This window comes from Mytilus edulis, chromosome 9 (assembly GCF_963676685.1).
Source record: "Mytilus edulis chromosome 9, xbMytEdul2.2, whole genome shotgun sequence".
NCBI classification, from domain to species: domain Eukaryota; kingdom Metazoa; phylum Mollusca; class Bivalvia; order Mytilida; family Mytilidae; genus Mytilus; species Mytilus edulis.
The window spans coordinates 68,378,629-68,398,941 of NC_092352.1; the positions used below are offsets into that span (position 1 = coordinate 68,378,629).

The following is a 20,313-nucleotide window of genomic DNA, read 5'->3' on the forward strand; positions in this document are numbered from 1 at the left end:
TGTTTGGTTTCATTCCATTCAGTGGTCCTCTAGAAGAAGTTCAAAATGTAAAATGTTAACGACGACGACGACGACGGACGACGACGGACGACGACGACGACGGACGACGATCGCCAAGTGATGAGAAAAGCTTACTTGGCCCTTCGGGCCAGGTGAGCTAAAAAGAGGAAAAACATGTAATTAACGTCTCACCAAAAAATATATACAAGACTGTCTGTCTAGTTTACTTACGTGCCAGAGATTTTATTGACTTTGTGGTGAAGTTATCTGAAAAGAATCGTTTGTTTTTATTAACAATTTTTTAGATGTATATAGTTAACGGATAAATTGATCAATGGAATTTAGATACACATCTTGAAATAAGCATTGCACTTATTTTTGTTTTAATTTCCTCATTCTAAATGAACCTAATTGACATTCGTAAATGATGTTGGAAAATGTTGTGATACATATGTAGCTTCTTTTTAACCCCGCCACTTTCCATATGTGCCCGTCCCAAGTCTGAATCTAGGTCAGTGGTTGGAATTATTAATTTTGTGTATACCTGTTTTTTCGTGAATTGTTTAATGTTTTGTTATACACTAAGATGCCAGATTTCTTGTTTGAATGATTTCACATTTTTCGTGTTTGTACCTTTAATAGACGACTATACGATGTGTGTATCTCTCAACAATGGTGACGGCCGCTCGGTGGCTTATAAATGCACTTATAACAACTTCATTTGAACGCATGCGGCCATCATAAAATGTAGCATTGTACACACCTTGTAGCGTTACCTCATCTGTGGCTGTAACTTCTTTTGTTTCTAAAATGAGAATGAATAATGGCTTAATAAACTAGAATATAAGTATGAAAAGACCAAAATAAATTGTATTAAAAAGCAACAAACAATTAAACAATTATCTTTATCTCAACAAAACACAATGTCGATGGCGAAATCAATCTGAAATTTCATTTGAAATATTGATAAACAACAGAACTGCGAGACGTTTTTAAAAATAAAGAAATTATTGCACAGCACAAATAATGCGATAAAAGATGACATGCTTCTATTAATATAAACCAACACTAATGTCGTCGAATTTTGGCAAAATCTTAATTTTAAGAGATTGTGCAATGCTCTTGCGTTGAAGTTTGTTCATAAACATTTCTGGTGAAGGTTATCAGAGACAAGCGCTTTTAACACATCAAGTATGTCAAGCATCTAAACAACATCGACTACACGCAACACGAATGAAAAAAAAACTTTATTTACTTTTAGGAAACTATCTAAAAATAATTTCAAGGTTCTCAGAAATTTTAGATGACACTGAGATAACATGGTCGTTTCCGATTTATTACAAGAAGACCAAATACAAATCCATATCAAGAGGTTGATATTGAACAATAGTGGGGTTACTTAATGAACAATAGTGGGGTTACTTAATGAACAATAGAGTGCTTGACTCAAAAAGGATTTTTTATTTTAGTTTCTTGTGTATTATTCGGAGTTTAGTACGACGTCCATTATCACTGAACTAGTATACAAAGTCATATTTATTTAGGGGCCAGGGTTGTTGTCGCTTTGACACATTCCCCATTTTCATTCTCAATTTATTAAAAATTACACTCTATATTGGCATTAAACTTATCATTCTTTAGCTTGAAACGCAAATATTATTGAATATATTAAAAGAAGACCAATTTTAAAATTCAAATCACTACCAAAGGGATTTTGAAATGAACAATATTGGGGTTACTTAATTAAACAATTGGAGTGCTAGGCTTAAATATATACACTCTATAGGCATTGGACTTATCATTCTTTAGCTTGACACGAAGATACATGTATCATTGAATTTTATATCGCTTGATCACAATTCAACATAATAAATATTTCTAAAACTTATTTAAAATGAAGCGTTGTACACACCTAGTGGTGTTCCCTCTTCAGGAGCTGTTACTTCTTTTGTAACTAAAACATGTAAAATGAGAAGAAAATATGACATATAATCATTTTCACAATAGCGTGGACCATCGCAATACTTATGATGGTTATACTTCTGAATCATGTACCTTTAACTTCTTTTTCATCTTCTATCGATAATAGCGATTTTAATAGAATAAAGGAGTAAACAAGTGCATGCAGCTGCATGAGAAAAAACAGAAAGTTTAGTATTAAATATTTAAAACTACACACAATGTTTAGTTTTTTGTTAATTATTCGTATTATTCGATTTAGGCGTTCGTTGACGACCCCACAGTATAAATGACTTAAACACATACGATATGAAAAGTGGTCGTTACAGACGAACGTTTACCTTATCTGACCAAGTCAATTGATTACCAGAGCGCGCCAAGAAATGGTCTTGTCCACGTTGTTATAAAAATAATATATACGCTCTTAGACCCTTAAAATTGGTTTTCGTGTAGAATAACCAGAGAAAAGTGAAAGAAATAAGTCACAGAGTTACCTAAATGCCTAAAAAAGTGTATTTTGGAAGTGATTGTTTACTTAATTACCAGTTTTATCAAAAGGAATTTAATTTGTTTTTACCTGCAGTACTTATATATCTGCATATTCCAGCGGGACGAAAAACTGTTATTACAAGCTCAGCATGAGTAGCTACAGATGTATTACCTCCAAATGATTTATCAATGAACACTAAGTAGTGGACTTTGTCTTCCACGGATGGGTACCAAACCCTTACCGCTGTACTCGAGTAAGAATATACTACCCCTGAGTATGAGTTGTTTTGTAAGGTGTTTTGAACCCCTCCAGTTGCTTTAAATAAATAACCAAAGTTGCTTCCACGTGTATTTGATCCTTCCAAAGCCATTTCTCTAATCTATAAAGAATAAAACATTCATTTGACTTGTACCAATGTGCATGGTATAACTATCCCTTAAAGAACAATCTGATAATGTACATACAACCCACAATTTGATAGACGAAGAACAGTATTCTCATAACAATTGGCAAATAGTTATGCAGTAAAATGAAATATAATAAAACAACACGGATTTCATATGGCATTTAAAAAAAAACAAAGATAAAGACAGACAAAAAAGTCACTAAAATAAAGAAAAAACACGATATATAGGAAACATATAAATAAAAATAAAATAAGTACACGTCTTTTATATACTTTTTACGGTTTTTACTTTTTTGATTGTTATATTAAATATTTTGATGGGAAACCATTTACAATTTATTAACATCAAAACCATTCTCATTAAAATTGGTTTGATTGTTCACAAGCTCGTATATTTATTGCTCCAATGTTGCATTGTTTTTACATGACTGTATGCCTATCTTTTCTTCAAAGCATGATTTCATACTGCTTTGTTTGCATTGTTATTTAGACATACCCGAACATCAATGAAGTCACATTCTAAATCGATAATCGAATCTAACTCGATTTCAAAATCCCTGCTAGTACTGTTTATAAAAGGTAATGCCAGTTTTAGTGTCGTCTGCACTCTGTCACTAGTAAGTGATGACCATGCAAATATCCTATAATATCCCTCAGTGAAAGACTCGTTTGAAAGTCCCCAACCATCTTTTGCATAAAACAATGAACCTGAATAGAAAAATAAAAAAAACCTTATATTTATTGCAATCTAATTAGAATTAAATATTTGAATTGCTGCCGTTCTGAAATGTCGTGCATCAAGGTGATACGCGACATATCAGAACGGGAGCAATTCAAGGATTTAATTTTTATTAGGCTGCAGGTATAAGGGTTGATGGCAAATCTTTTACAGTTTCAATTAATACATTCGCGGTTGTTTTTAAATAAACTTTAAAGCTGGAAAAAATGTTAAGAAATCCCGTAATAACTTTACGTTGATCTCTATGTGGTTTTTTTTTTGGTTTTTTTGTGTAGTTGGGTTGTTGTCTCGATTAAAACGAATCCATATCTCCTTTCATTCATTTCTGCACTTTAAATTTAATTGCTTTAACAATTCGAAATTAATCAGTTGTGTTTTTCTCTGAAAAAATCTCAGATGGTTTTGATTATCGTTAACAATACACTTCTGTCTTTTGTACATTCTTTGCATTGTATATGAAATATTGTATACCTCCTATAGTATTAGTCCAAATACGTATAGTACTGTTGTCATATCCATATAACACTCCTCCCCATTTATTGTACTTCATTTGGTCACCTAATGGCATCACATAGCCTGTAAGACAGTTCACATTGGCTATAAGTAACTTTATAACTATAAAGAAACCAAGATTTGACAGATGCTTGGCATGCAAAACAGAATTACACTCGAAAAAGTGAAGAGGATACAGGAACATTTTGCTTAGTAGGGAATTCGTAAAGTCCAACTTAAATTTGGTTTCAAACAACTATTGTCTATTAAATTGAAATACTGTATTTTATGAAAACAGAGACATATATAAATACAATAATTATAAGTTTCTGATGAAAATGAAGAAAAAAATATGTAGGTTAAATATTGGTTTGTTGAAAAACCCTTTTTGAAATATTTAAATATGACATAACTATAATTGTACAAGTACCTATTCCGTCAACTATATATTTTGTATTTCCAAGCTTGATTTGTAGGACAACATACTCGGGTTGAGCCTCCAACTGATGGTGAATTTCTTTCATTACATTACCTACAACAATGTTATTAGAATTAACAATACCAGAAGAAAGACTAACGCCGCAAAATTCATCGTTTATAGTTTTTATTCCAAAATTGATTAAGAAAGACATCGTTAACAAAAAAACATGTTTGAATTAAGGGACGACATTAAAAGTTCAATGTAGGATAAACAAAACTTAATTCATATAATTTTTTCACTGACCCCCCTACCCTCCTCTTAACTTAATTTGGGAAAAATTGATTGACCAATATATATATAATCGATGTCAATTACACAAAACGTGCAGCACTTTTGACCATCCCCCCACCCCCTCACCCCAAAATATTTGAATTAAGTTTTTTATCCTTCATTGCTTTTTTGATGTCGTACCTAAAGCTATATATTTTCTTTCCATCGTATATAAATTAATTCATTTATTTTTTGTTGCAAATTTTGACACAAACATGTGAAATTTGCAATTGTGTATCAAAATGCCACCAACAGCTTGTAGCGCTGAATAAAATTTTGATGTTATGGAAATATGCAACTGTGAAACAATACTCTAAACCTATGAAGAAGACTCCTCCATATAGAATCCAGTAGAATTTGACAACTTGCAATATGCGAGTTAAACAAATAAAGTTACATTGGCATATTTCCTTGCAAATTTTATATTTGTTTTTCATTTTCTGTTGTTGACTTTTCAAAAAATACCTAAAATTTAACTGAAGGTTTATGAAAGACAAAGATGGGGGAAAACAAAATATCTGTTAAAATATATTTAAAAGGATAACCAAGCTTCTTTTTTTCTTCTTGGTCCAAATCCCAAATATTGTAATCATTAGGACCTTAGATGACTATTGACCAGAAACAGAAAAAAGATAAACTTCATAAGCGTACTTGAAACGTACCTATATTAATTGACGTCCAGTTTTTAAAAAAATCTGGCTCAGGAAAGTGTTGTTGACCCCATACTCTTATTCGGACAGAGACACTAGACTCGGCTTGCTGTATAGGTCCATTCCAGTTTGATCCACCTTAAAGTTTACAGAAAACGAAAAAAAAGAAAAACATATTATGAACATTTGTGTAGTATATTATATTTTGTGTAATTTTTGTACTTTTATATTCATTGACATAATTTTTTTTTAATTAAATCTCGCTAATTTTTCATCATGGTTAAACTCTTCATATATTGTAGGCAATCATAATTAATTGATAAATAAAAATCATCAGGCATTGTATGTTTTATTTTTAAATGTTGTTCTTAAAAAAAGTCGCTGTCCATGAGCAAAACGGAACGATAAAGCGTAAAAGCAGCTTATACATGTAAATAACAAATTAAAGTTTTCAAAGTACGAAATTCATGCTGATTCCTTATTTCTCCTGTACATGTACCAGATCGATAATCGACAAAAATTATGACTTGTGTGTGCAATATTTGTTCCGCAGGAAGGAATAAATAAACAATGTTAGACCAATGAAAGAAAAATATAAACTTTTTTTATGAGGCTGAGAAACTGGTGAAGGGCGAGGTTTTACCGAGTACAAAAAAGTTCATATTGTTCTTTCATTGGTCTAATATATTTTTTATACTCCAACTTAAACAAATACATTGACAGCTTTTCAAAAAGTAACACAAATGTCAAACTTCTTTTTATCCCTTAATGAACCCCTGATTATTGAGAAAGTGTTCCATGATGAAATTGACATTATACAAAATATAGCTATGTAACTATATTTAGGAAATAAACACAACTAGTTGCAGTATAAAAAGACGTGCATATTCCTTCTTCAAATTGAGCACGGAAATGGATAATGCGCCTAAGAGACAACAACCTTTGTTGTATTATATCATACTAGAACACACCCGCGAAATCGCGGGGAAATAGAGCGTATGCAAACTGTAAAAAAAAATTTAACTGGAGAATTCCAGGAGAGGTATCAAAAGTCAAAGGTACTTGGGGACTGAGCACATTTTATTTGTTTTGCCCTCCCCCTTTTCTCCAAAATACCGATTTTTATTCTTTCTGTTTTTCTGTATACTATGAACATACATATATTATATATATATACTATAATTACTATAATTACTATATGATAAAACGGTCACTGATATATTAAAAGTCACCCCAGTAAACTATTGGAATTTATAGTAAATTATAGAAAATTTATACAATTTATTCATAGTATATGTATGTAGTATACAGAAATATTTCAGTGACCGTCGTGGAAAGAAAACTACTGGAATTCATAATATATATAAATAGCAAATACACTTTATCTATAATAGTATATGTATGATCATAGTATACAGAAAAACGCAAAATTATAATTGTTCTGTCCCAAGTACTTATGCAAATTGTGTTTAATTTCAAAACAGGCCTATAGGGCAGCGGAAGTCTTCAATATTTCTCATAAAGTCAGTCCGATGACGGCAAAAATAAACATATAAGCGCCTATATTTTCGTTTTCCTCCAAAAATAACCCAAACTGAAATACTTTAGCAAGGCATGATGATAAATGCTAGAAACACACCCGCGAAATCGCAGGCATCCAGAGCGTGGTTGAAAGCCAGTACATGTAAAGTGTTGTAAGATGAATTTAAAAAAAAAAAATGACTGGAAAATTTCAGGAAAGTTAATAAAAGTTAAAGGTTCTTTGGGACAGGACAATTGTTTTTCAAACCCTTCTCCCTTTTTTCCCAAAATTTCCATTTTTTTTTCTATTTATTTCAATATGAACATAGTTTTTACGTTTATGAACATACATTACTATAAATAAAGTGTGTTTGCTTTTTACTATCAATTCTCAGTTAACTAATCAATCCACGTCGGTCATTGATATATTATATAGACCCTCTCTAATTTCTATACTTAGTGGCCAGATGAATTTTTGTAGAAGATTTTATGACTGAATAATTTCAGAAAAGGTATAAAAAAATATAGGCACTTTGGGACATGACAATTGTTTTTCCTCCAAAACTCCTATATTTTTTTATTTCTATTGATTTCAATAATGCTTTTTACTTTTAACTCTCAATTTACTAATCGATCCACGGCGGTCATTGACATATCATATAGACACTCTCTATTTAATAGAATTACTAAACTCAGTGACCGCCGTGGATAGTAAACTTGAAATTGATAGCTGATAGCAAATACACGTTATTCATAGTCTTTGGTATGTACAAAGTACAAAAAAAAAAAAAAAAAACGCAAACCGGATATCTAGTCTGACTTAAAATTTCGTCCAAATGCGGAAAAATATCCGGACGCAGTTTTTTTTCGTTTTTCTCCCAAAATAACCCAAACTGAATAATCATAAGAATGGATGACAAATGCGACAATACATGGTACCTATAGGACACAGAGGCATGATGATTAATTTATTGTGGAAGGAAGAGACGCGACACACAAAATGAGGTCTTCTCGTTTAATAGTATAGATATATAAAACAAAACAAAAAATACGTAAAGACAGAGGGGACAAGTTTGTAGCCTCTCTTCTTAAATCTGTCGTAAACTTTGAGAGAAAATAACTAACCTGTGTAGACTGCATATCCAGAGGGATATCCGTCATGTCTGTTCGGAGCATACAATACTACACTCTCTTTGCTGTATTTATAAACAATTCCACCATAAGGACTGTTTACATCGTCGCTTCTTTGACCAGAACCTACGCCAGGAAAATAGTACTCGGATTCTCCACCAGTGGTCCAGGGTCTAACCTGTATGTCTACTTTAACAGGTATTTCCTTCAACCCATGGTGCCACTCGACCTGTGACAAGTTGTCATTCTGTGATTGCATTGGCAGCCAATCACTGACATGTTTTGTTGATTGCAACTCGGAGCCCCAAGAAGAGCTGACTAGAAAAAAGCAACGTCATACATGTAGCCTTGACGCACGGATCTTATAATTACAATAGTGTATATTCGGTAAAAAGGCCAAAAGACAAAAATAATGTCATATACCCACCAAATTTTGGCAAATTTTTTCTTACGTGATTTGTGATAAAATTCTTAGACCCCTTTCGGGTTTTTTTTTCTTCGTTATACTCATTTTAGATTCCGATTGTACATGTTCTATGCCAAGACACGTGTTTCAGTCGATTTTTCGTTATTAGCAGCGGTTTACCTCATATTCATTGATAAATTCTCTATCATCTCAGGCCAAGTAATTTTTTTGAAGGAAAACTGGAAAAAAGGATTGGTGTTCATTACACAACAACCATTCAGTAGATTAATTTCGGATTTTTTTCTTTATGATTTGTTGATAATAAAGATTACATGGTCCTAATAACAGATGAATAGTTGGAGCTACATTTTATCTAACAAATCACGTCGGGTGATATCATGCGGTTATCATGCCGACTTGAAATAACATTTTCACAGTTTTACTCATAGGCCTACATATTCCACTTCACCTTACAATGTTTTGTTTCGCGCCTTGACAATTACCTAAAATAGTATTTGAATATTTCGTAAATCATCATCGTACTTATATAATGAGAATGGAAATGGAGAATATGCCAAAGAAGAGACAACTACCCGATCAAAAAACAGACAACAGCAGAAGGCCACAAATGGATCTACAACGCAGCAAGACATTTCTGCACCCGGAGGTGATCAACAGGCGTTACCTACATAAAATTATGTACTAGTATAGTGAAAATGAACGATAAGTTATCTATATATACCCCTTTCGCTTTCTGTGACTGATATATTAATTAAGATCACAATAAGTATACTAAATATGTTGTTATTTTTCATTTGAATAAACATGTTGCTAGTTTTACAACTTGAAGGTTTTCAACAAATGACCATACGGAAATACTTGTGACTGTATATAGGCCGGAAGTAAGAATCAGTATATAGGCTTGAGAATCTTTTTTTCTTCATATTTGTTTGTTTATTCGATGTTCAGAAAATGTATCGTATTGTTGCTTCCTTATGAAATTTTTCACAACAATCTTAATATGAAGTTATTTAAAAATCATATAATTGAGCTGTTCTTCAACATCACTATTAACTTATTCAATGAAGACTTCCTTCAAAACATAATCCCTATAACGTTACCGTGATATAGATGTGCTGATATAAAATGTCCTTAAACTTCAATAAAAAGAGTAGATTTTAAATAATCACAAGTGATATTTTGGAATAATTCACTTCCTTCATTACAGACCTGTAAAATTATCCTGCCACAAATGTATACGTCTGATTTTTATCAAGATTGGAAGGAATTTGTTTAAGGTAAAAACATATTCAAGCAATCTTGATAACTAATAAGGGAAAATAGTATCCATACATTCAACTCAACAAAAAACATTCTCAAACATTTATTATACATCACATTAACATGTAAAACTTAGATCGTTCCATATGCAACTATTTCATGTTAATTTGAAAATCCTGAAATTAAATTGTCGCACAAAGGAATTAGATTGGTTTTAACGCGAAATAAAGTATCCGCGAAATAAAAGTATGTTTACAGCACTCGTGCATCCTTTCGACTCGCATTTCACAGGTATTTTTATACTGCTTTTGTTTCAAACAACGAATCTATAAGCCTTCTCTACGGAATACTTCATACATGTACGTTATCTAACATAATCAGATGGCATATTTCACAAAGAAAATACACTTACCACTTCAAAATGAAGGGATTTGTGTATGTCTTATATTTGATATTCACTGGAATAATAGTTGGAGCTACAAGGAATGAGTTAAATATTAAGTATGAAGAAAAAGAAATTATGAGAAAGCTTGGTAAGAACATTACAAAATATAAATGTTTCGAAATAAACCAATTGGAACGATAACTTACTCCGTCTCATTTTTAGACCATATCTGTACCTGGAATTTCACATTCACTGTCATCTCAGTACCAAAACCTATGACTAACGAGACGATTTTAATTTTGAAATTATTTATTTTCCCTCACCTTACTAGCAATTTACCATGCAACGTGACCTGCATAAGGGATATATATACATTTCCCAACTTATTCGGTATTCTAGAGCTTACATCTCCTACTTAGCTTTGTAAAACGTCACCAGTGTCTGAGCAGAAAGTTGATGAACCAGGGGTATGTCAAAGAACGTCCCGTCATTTTAAAAAAAAAAGTTAATCGGAAGGTACCGGGACCTTATTGATAAATATTCCGTATCAACTTCACAAATAATATACGATGGTCTTGAAGTATAGATTCTGGGTACTGACATTGTTGGTCATCTTGATAACGTGTTATTTATTATTTTATTTGTCTTTATGCATATTACTTCTACTGGTTAGTCTGTTTTTATTTATATCCATTTGACGTGGTACGGTACTTGTACATCCCGTCATTGTGTTATTGTTCTATGGTATTTCTCGTACTCTTGTCTTTCGTTTTTGCTTATGTGCTTTGTCTATATGCCTTTTGGTGCTTCTTTGATACCTATGACATGGCGCTGTACTTATATATCAATCCATGGTGCACTATAGTATCGTAAAACATTTTTGTATTTTTTTCTTTCATTTATGCTAATGTACTTTGTCTTTATGTCTTATTAATTTATGTTTCTTTGATACACATATGACGTGGCTCAGTACATTCCATCATTGAATTATTGTACTATGGTAAATTTGTGTATTCTTGTCTTTAATTTCTGCTAATATGCTTGGTCTATATGCCTTTTTGTGCTTCTTTGTTACATATTTGGTTTTTTTTTAAGATAATAATACAATGTTGACTGCTGTACCCTTATTTAAAAAAAAACCTATTACCGGTATGTCTATTTGTTCAGTTCACACATCGTTGTCAATATAGTGGAATTTGGTGCAACTGATATACACGTAATGGGTTAAGCTAGCTTTTAAACCAGGTTTAATCCACCGTTTTCTACTAAGAAAATGCCTGTACCAAGTCAAGAATATGACATTTGTTTGATGTGTTTGAAAGTTTGATTTTGCCATTTGATTAGGGACTTTCCTTTTTGAATTTTCCTTGGAGTAAAGTATTTAATATATGATTTTACTTTTTACGCTTTAAGGTACAAACAGTACAATTATCTCAACAAAACAACTTGTGTTATTTCCACAACCCATTTAATGTTATCTCAACCAATCATGAGGTGCTATTTCGACAAATCATTTGTGTTATTCCAACCAATCACTAAGGGGTTTTCAATCAACCATTAAGGGGTTTTCAATCAATCAGTTTGTGTTATCCTAACAAATCATTAAGGGTTTATTCAACCAAATCATGTTGTGTTATTCCAACTCACTCATTGTAGCTATAAAGTCAAATTCGGTTTCTATAAAATTGACTTTTACATCACATACTAAAAAAAGTGTTAAAAAAACCCAGAAAGAAACGATTCTTATTTACTGTAGTCAATCATTTCAACTTAGGAATTTCAGACTCGGTAGGCTCGATATTGGAAGATACTTAAAAATGATGCCGATCAAGGAAAGGTTTTTGATTTTCCACTCTTTAGGTGCACTAGCTGTCAAATTCATGTTTACCGATTTGCCTCAAATTTGCCTCAAATTCTTATATTTTATTTATAATATATTAAAAAGTATATCCGAAATACAATAAATCTGAAACAAACAGTTAAGAAAGTATGTACTCGATAATATTAATTAGAATTTCGTGTGTATATTTGTCTAGACGTCATCTTATTATCTAACGAGATGACCTTCGAATACTGCCGATGATCCCATAACCTGATATAAACATAAACATAAGTATGAATAGACTAATGATATTTTGTGGATCAAACCAGTCAAGGATATGGTTCACTTTCAATGTTGACATTCTTTTCCTTTTAGTGGCTGATCAAAACTTATGCATGCGTAACCATTCTCTAGTTTATGGGTTAAATTGAAGGTCACGTGAATACGGATTGAATGAGGTAGAATGGTTCATTTGATATGATTTGCAAGTGAATAATATATCAGTGATAATTCTTTGTTTAATTTGAAAATAAATGTACCAAATTGACTGCCAAAAATCTGAATTAATATTTCGTTATTTCACATTTATTAATGATTGAACTAAATGAAATCATATTCTATTTGTTTTATAACTCGTAGCTAGTGTCCCTTTAATAACTGATTTTATTTTTTCTATACATATAACAAACTAAAACAAACAATTTCTCTCCAGCATGTTACATTTCAAACCTACAATTTGAAAGCCATCTGTCAATTAAATGGGAGAGTAACAATATTGTGTTCAATATATTTCTTCCAATCCATGGTTCAAGAAAGAAAAAAAACGTACGTTTAACAAGGGCTTAAACACTTATTAATGTCATTTAAATAAATTCAATAAAACGCGTTCCAAAACGTCATCTTTCAGAAAACAGGTGGTAGCATCATGATCAGCCAACTGTGATATGTGGATTTCAAACTCCCCAATTTTTGTTTTTAGATGTTTTATTGTTCTTCCGAGTACTTATTGCAAGCAGTTCCGCCAGCAATTCTTGTTCGTGTATATATACTTCTACGTCAAAACAGTGTAGTTAACTTGGTAACAGATATGGGTTGCCGATTAAATCTTTGGAGGTGTTGTGTTTGAGCGTGTCATATCAATCAACCTTTCGCGTTTTTTATTAACGAAATTGAAATAAAACTGCTCCACCCCACCATCATAAATAATGATGTATCCTGACTCTGTTGGTATTAAACAGTGGTTCTGAAATACAGGTTATGGATATTCAAATTCGCCCACGTAAGTGTAAAACAATGATTTGGATACTTAGCTGTTTTTTTCTAAATCTATTCAGTTATTGACAGTTTTACTCTATTAAGGTTGCAGCTTACAATAGCGTTTGAGCGTTAAATGCAATCAGTTATTGTAAAGAATCTTCTCAATGTTTGTTTTTTGTGTTTGAGCTTCTTATTTTGCCATTTGATAAGGGACTTTGATCGTCCGTTTCGAATTTTCTTGAGTTCGGTATTTTTTGTGTTTTTTTTTATTCTTTAATTCTAGACATTATCATACATGTAGTTACACTAAGAATTTACTTTTGTTCGGCAGAATGTATTGCGCAAACTTGTTATCTTTATTTACAGACCATCTAACAGCAGTAGTAAAACAGGTGTATGAAGAAAATAAACAGCTTAGATCAACTGTTAATGAGGTCCTTGACGACAATAAACAGCTTAAATCAACTGTTCATAAGATAGAATTTGATTACAAGCGATTACAGAATGGTTATCGTAAAATTGTGGATACCAATAACGAACTACGAGCAGAGATCCACAACATTAAAGGTTGTTGTTCACATGAGCAACAACATGATAATTCCTTGACCAGTTTTAAGCGGCTTTTGTTAAATAATGGTAAGACAATCACTTAGAAAAATACACAAGAGGTACATGTCTTCGAATGTCATCAAATAGTAAAAGATCAATTAATTGATGTTTAACTTCCACGACAATTTTAACATGGTAAATGCATTAGCAGGACGTGAGAATAATGTCAAATTAAATAACCTGGTTGTTACTTGACCGTTTTAAAAAAAATATAGTAAAAGGCAAACACTGTTATAATCAACAGAAAGAAGGTACAACTTCTCTGAAACAAATGCTGACTGCGGGCAAAATAGCTCTTCTCAATTCCGCATACCAAGTGAGGGTACAAATAAATTTATAGTATGCATTTCTTTGAATTGATTCCGGCTTGGATTAAAACAAACTACTCCAAATAAGCATCCGAATGAAAGAAGGGAGAAAACGTTTATAGTATATATATTTTCTCTTGTTCATCCCTTAATTGAATTTGCATATATACATTAGTTTAAACGTCATAATATTTTCTGTAGAAGACTATCTAATATGTGAATTGCAATGCACCTTTAAAATTTCGTATTGAAAGGACAAATACAATAAAAAAAAAACAATAAAAAACTGGAATATTTCGACTTAGCCTTATTTCCCTTTTCTTTGCAAATAACTCTGATGAAATAACGTTAACGAACTGGTTAGAAGGAAATTAAATGATAAAGTTTGGATAGAGCAAGACAATCAATCATATAACGTCACTTACGACATCTATATTTTTAATATTTACTGAATATGTAAATACTTAGATCTTCATAAAAACTGTTGATCAACCTAAAATTAAAGTCCTTCATTTGGTCGATTTTTGAGATGTTTTTTATTACTTCACAGGTGATGCAGACGGACAGACAGTGGCATTTACTGCAGCTGTAAATCGGCACTTAACACTAGGTCCAAACCAAGCAGTCCAATTCGAAAAAATAATTACAAATGTTGGAAATGCATACGATCCCAGACATGGACACATGATTGCACCAGTGAAAGGACTTTATCTTATATCAGCCACTGTATTCAGTGCATATGCAGACAGCGAATATCTAGAAATTGTGCAAAATGGAAATAACCTTGTTCATTTTTTCGAAGAGGCAGGGGCATATTCGCCAATGAGTCAAACTATAATTGTTTCTCTGGAGAAAAGCGACGTTGTCTGGGTAAGAAATCATGACTCTGCAACTTATTCTGGTCACCATTTGTATGGCGGACCAGCTTCTCTGTACAATACGTTTTCAGGGTTTTTGTTAAAAGCTTTATGAAAATAAATTGAAACGAGGTAAATAATTTCTATTTTTCTTATACACATGACGAACTGTAATTATTAATGAAACTATTTTTGAAAAAAAGAAAATTTTACTTTAACAAATGAGGATTCACACCCCAAATTTGTTTGTTGATTTATTTAGAAAGCCAAATGTACAATTAATAAAATAACGAAATTCGAGTAAAATTCTACACGGAAAGTCCATACGCAAATAGGAAAAATCTAAAGGTCAAACACATCTAATGAATAGATAACAACTGTCATATTCCTGTAAAAAAATGTGAAGAAAAATCGTTATTGAATAAACTTGTATTAGCCATATCAGGATTTTTTGAGCATCTGTCAGAAACTGCGAGTACTCTCATTTCATTATAAATATCAATGGGTGTTGTGTTAGTTGTGTGTATGTCTAACTGCTATCGATTTTAACACTTTGTAGGTACAAATTGTCCATGGCCCGAAAAGGTAGGGAACTCACAGACATGTTTAACTCCACATCATTATTTATGTGTCTGTCACCAGTCGTGGGTCTGTAGATCAATGGGTACTTTGAGTTTATCGTGTTCGTAAATTTCATGCGTTCGAATCTCTTTGCCTGTATTCCACTTCAAGTGAAACTCTGAAATCCGAATATTTGAAAGCCAAGGATATTTAAGAAGTTATCAAAGGTACCAGAATTAGAATTTAGTACGCCAGACACGCGTTTCGTCTACATAAGACTCATCAGTGACGCTCATATCAAAATATTATAAAGCCAAATAAGTACAAAGTTGAAGAGCATTGATGATCCAAAATTCCAAAAAGTTGTGCCAAATACGGCTAAGGTTATCTAGACTAAATTATAATCCTGGTACCTTTGATAACTATATATGGAGTAAGCACATACAGACACATAAAAGCTACATATGTCACTGCATTTGATGTATTTTTGATGTATCATGTAAATCTGATCGAGTGTGAATTATAAGGCAAATCTTTTTTTATATGTTGATTTATTTTCAATGTCAAAGACATTTTAATTTAACGTTGCTTCATTTCAATACAGAAGCAAAACGTTCAATGTCATTATTAAAAACGGTTATCTGTCTCACCTTTTCTTTTACCTGCTCAATTGCATACTCCACGGTTGCATTAAGCATTCTTGTATAATATTGCATGGGATTAAATGTCCAATTCAGTGATTTGTAACTTCGATGGTAGTCACCTTCTATGTTTTTAAGTACACAAGAATACGTGTTATCTAAAACTGTAACATTTAAGAAATTGTTTAGTTTTTCCAGTTTACTAACTGTGTTCCGCAAAAGTTCTTCATAAATAACAACCAATTTTGGTCCTTTAAAAAGTAAAATCACAAAAATACTGAACTTAGAGGAAAATCAATTCGGAAAGTCCGCTATAATCTCATGGCAAAATCAAATAACAAAACGCATCAAAAACGAATGGACAAGAACTGTCATATTCCTGACTTGGTACAGGCATTTCCAAATGTAGAAATGGTGGATTAAACCTGTTGCAGCCATTTCAGATTGCGTCTAAGCCACTTTTGAATATATTTAAATGCAAAATCTTTAAATAACCCTGAAAAATAGATAAAATGTGTTGATTGAAAATCATTTGTAAATAGAAAACAAACAAGCAAAAACAAGATAACAGCTTTTCTCGTGTTGTTAGTAAAATTAATAATATCCTACATTAAACATGAGAAGTTTATATCCTGCAATTCTATCTGATGAGTTAAGCATTTTTCAACTGATTTTTATAGTTCGTTCTTATGTTGTACTGTTATACCACTGTCCCAGGTTAGGGGAGGGTTGGGATCCCGCTAACATGTTTAACCCCGCCACATTATATATGTATGTGCCTGTCCCAAGTCAGGGGCCTGTAATTCAGTGGTTGTCGTTTGTTTATGTGTTACATATTTGTATTTCGTTCTTTTTTTTAAATAAATAAGGCCGTTAGTTTTCTCGTTTGAATTGTTTTACATTGTCTTATCGGGGCCTTTTATAGCTGACTATGCGGTATGGGTTTTGCTCATTGTTGAAGGCCGTACGGTGACCTATAGTTGTTAATGTTTGTGTCATTTTGGTCTTTTGTGGATAGTTGTCTCATTGGCAATCATACCACATCTTCTTTTTTAAAGTTTACGCTTCATAATTGTTTTATCATTCATAACCATACCTTACAAAAAAATCAATTTTGTTTGAACACAAAACATCAAAATGCACTGTGATATAAACAGTTATTTGAATATGTACTGTTTTGATAGAAACAGCCCATCAGCAGATGACATTTGTTTGCTTAAAAATACTGTACGCATACATTGATTTATGATATAAAAACCATTAATGCAAAGCATTTATAAAACGAGATACGATTGGTTTTGGATTATCATACATTTTGTTCTCAATTATCATTTTTTCATATTTCATAAGTGTGAGATTAAGACAGCTACTAAACCGAGTTTAACCCATCATACCAAGTCAGGCATACATGTACTACAATTCATTTCCATGCGTGTCGTTGGTAGAAAACGTTTGACCTTATCAGTTTTAACAATGCTTTATGAAATTCCTCTTTTTGAAATAACCTTGGAGTTCGGTATTTTTGTAATACTTATTGAAGATACATTATTTTCTGAATACAAATATGATGTGCCGTAAAATTTGTACCATTCAACGTTATCATTACCAGTTAGGTACCTCCCAAATGTTGTGTTTACATAATTTGTCATGTTTTTGTATGTTATACACTTCGAAAACGCATCGAATATATAGTATATAAATATGCCATACGCCTTTGTTTCTCGAAAGCTATCAAAGTCCGCAATATTTATGTTAACACGGCTTTCCTTACCGAAAACGAAAGTTGACAAAGTGAGAGAGTCTAAAGTTAGTTTTGTTTCATTTTTCTAATGGAACGACCATTTAATTTCAAAGAAAAGGGGGGGGGGAGATGAAAAAAAAAATTCTGATCCCCAACTTAATGAAAAAAATATCTGGTCAAGCAGATGACAAAAAAATGTATTCTGAATCCAGATTTTACCCATACCTTATACAGTGACTAGATAGGAAATAAGCCATTTTGTTGAAAATTTTACGTTTTTGCGTTTCATTATGACGTCACAAGTTGTACTTATTGATTTTTCACGAAAAAATCAATGAAAATGGGTAAATTTTCCATAGATTATTAGACAGGAAACATAGAGCGCATACGTCGACAACAAAGATCTTTTAATATAATGTTTGTGAAGACATTTCACATGTTTTATTTGAATATTTAGTTTGTCGACGCCTGCGCTCTATCTTTCCTGGTCCTTAAATTGGTTGAAATCCAGCTGTTTTTGTCAAATTTCACCAAAACCCTTTATTTTGACCTATTTGGGATATAAAAATCAACGTGTTAGAATAAAATTTTCACAAAAAACAGTTCTGTTAAACTTTCTCACGTGTCTTTAAGGCAACTTAAAACATTTATTGTCTTGTAACTATGAACTTTATAATTGGGGCCAAATATGGCCCTTACCGAACTTACTCCTTTTGAAGAAAAAAATGTTTTAACGTAGCGTCGAAAAACTAAATAAAATCATTCGCAAAAACATTGTTTCTAGCTCAGAAAAGACCATTACCCCCTGGTTTCGACTCTTTCTGAAGATTTCCAAACATTGCGATGTCAAAAATATGTACTGAAAAACATGATTTACTAGATTACACATGTACATATTCAGCAAGGAACAGAATAAAAAGACTTGTGCTCCTCCAGCAATGAAAAGTATACCATTCTCCCAAGTATACATAACAGCAAAGATTTGTGATAAATCAGGCTATGTACCCCATTCAATAGCCAAAGTATATGAACATGTGACTCACAACTAACATATGACATGTATCCATTTAGAATAAGAATGTATGCATAATATACATGTATTACCTGTATGTATATAATTACATGCATTCAAAAATGTACTTTCCTTTTGTTAAATATACTGGTAATTTTTAGATTCAAAACATATGTGGAAAAGCATACGTACGCATTGAAATTAATCAAATGTTATTGACTCTTAATCATTTATAAACTGAGATGCACTTTTTTATATAATTATATCATATAAAAGTAAAACACACATTCAAAGCATGCGATAACGAAATGAAACTCGTTGAAAACAAACCAAAACTTAAAAAAGTACACTTAATTTCAAAGTATCATTGTGAAAAAATACAAATTTAGTGACAATGACATGGAGACAGTACATTACCACCAGAAACAACACAGAAAATATGTGTAAACATTTTGGAAAATATGTGAAAAAATAAGTTCTCAAATATATATTGCTTTGTTTCCACGAAAATCACATATTTATCATATAAATATTCCATACAAAACAAGTTTTGTAATCAATATAGGTATTCAATTCTACAGCATTTAAAAATTATGAAATATTGAGGTCGAAAACATTTACAACATTCCAATTACCAAAGAAAATAGTTAGACAGGATTTTGTTTGAATTTCTATATTTTTCTGATTATATATCATGTTCGCAAATGCATACCGAATATGAACATGCTGTATTGTCGAAACCAGTTGAGAAATCATCATCAATTTTTTTGTATTCATGGTAAGCACATGAATATAAATCTCATCTGGACACATTTTCTCAGTCACGGTCACATGCTTATAAACTTTTCCGTGCCTATTATTAGGTTTTGCATTGTTTTTAATCAAAAGGCATCAAAGGAAAACTTAAATCAAAATATATGAATTTGTACGCATAGTAAAGGGGATAATTGCTTCTTATTGAATTTTTTTTTATTGCAATAGATTTGTTTAGCTGTCTTGTGGCATTTGTATGGAGGGATATGTCCTCCAAGTCGGCAACACAATCGAAATCAAAATTGTAAAAAAAGGCGTTCAAAATCTGACTATATTCATCTATCATGTCTATGACTTATTGTTTTGTTTTTATTTTCCCCCAAGTAACTCAACATTTAGAAAACATCATATTATATATATCAAAGAATTACCTTAGTTATGGTATTGAAAAAAAAAAGATTTCGTTTCAAAATGAAATTGTACACAGCATGACTAAAGATATTTGCTTGGTTGATAGATTATCTAGGTGGATAGAAAACAT

At 31.8% G+C, this 20,313-nt stretch overlaps 2 protein-coding genes across 2 annotated transcripts; one reads left to right on the forward strand and one right to left on the reverse strand.

Annotated features, from left to right (window-relative positions):
- Positions 1–635: 635 nt before the first annotated feature.
- Positions 636–8,398, reverse strand: LOC139490123 (uncharacterized). The gene is made up of 8 exons (XM_071276973.1): positions 8,134–8,398; positions 5,500–5,625; positions 4,517–4,618; positions 4,066–4,170; positions 3,352–3,563; positions 2,537–2,828; positions 1,913–1,954; positions 636–805 (listed from the first exon to the last, which is right to left on the reverse strand). Exons 1-8 carry the CDS (start codon positions 8,396–8,398, stop codon positions 636–638), a joined length of 1,314 nt encoding a protein of 437 aa, XP_071133074.1.
- A 1,830-nt stretch (positions 8,399–10,228) lies between these two features.
- LOC139490409 (heavy metal-binding protein HIP-like) lies at positions 10,229–15,452 on the forward strand. Its single transcript, XM_071277211.1, has 3 exons — positions 10,229–10,359; positions 13,657–13,926; positions 14,758–15,452. The coding sequence occupies exons 1-3, from the start codon at positions 10,248–10,250 to the stop codon at positions 15,177–15,179; spliced, it is 804 nt and encodes a 267-aa protein (XP_071133312.1). The 5' UTR covers positions 10,229–10,247; the 3' UTR covers positions 15,180–15,452.
- The last annotated feature ends 4,861 nt before the right edge of the window (positions 15,453–20,313 follow it).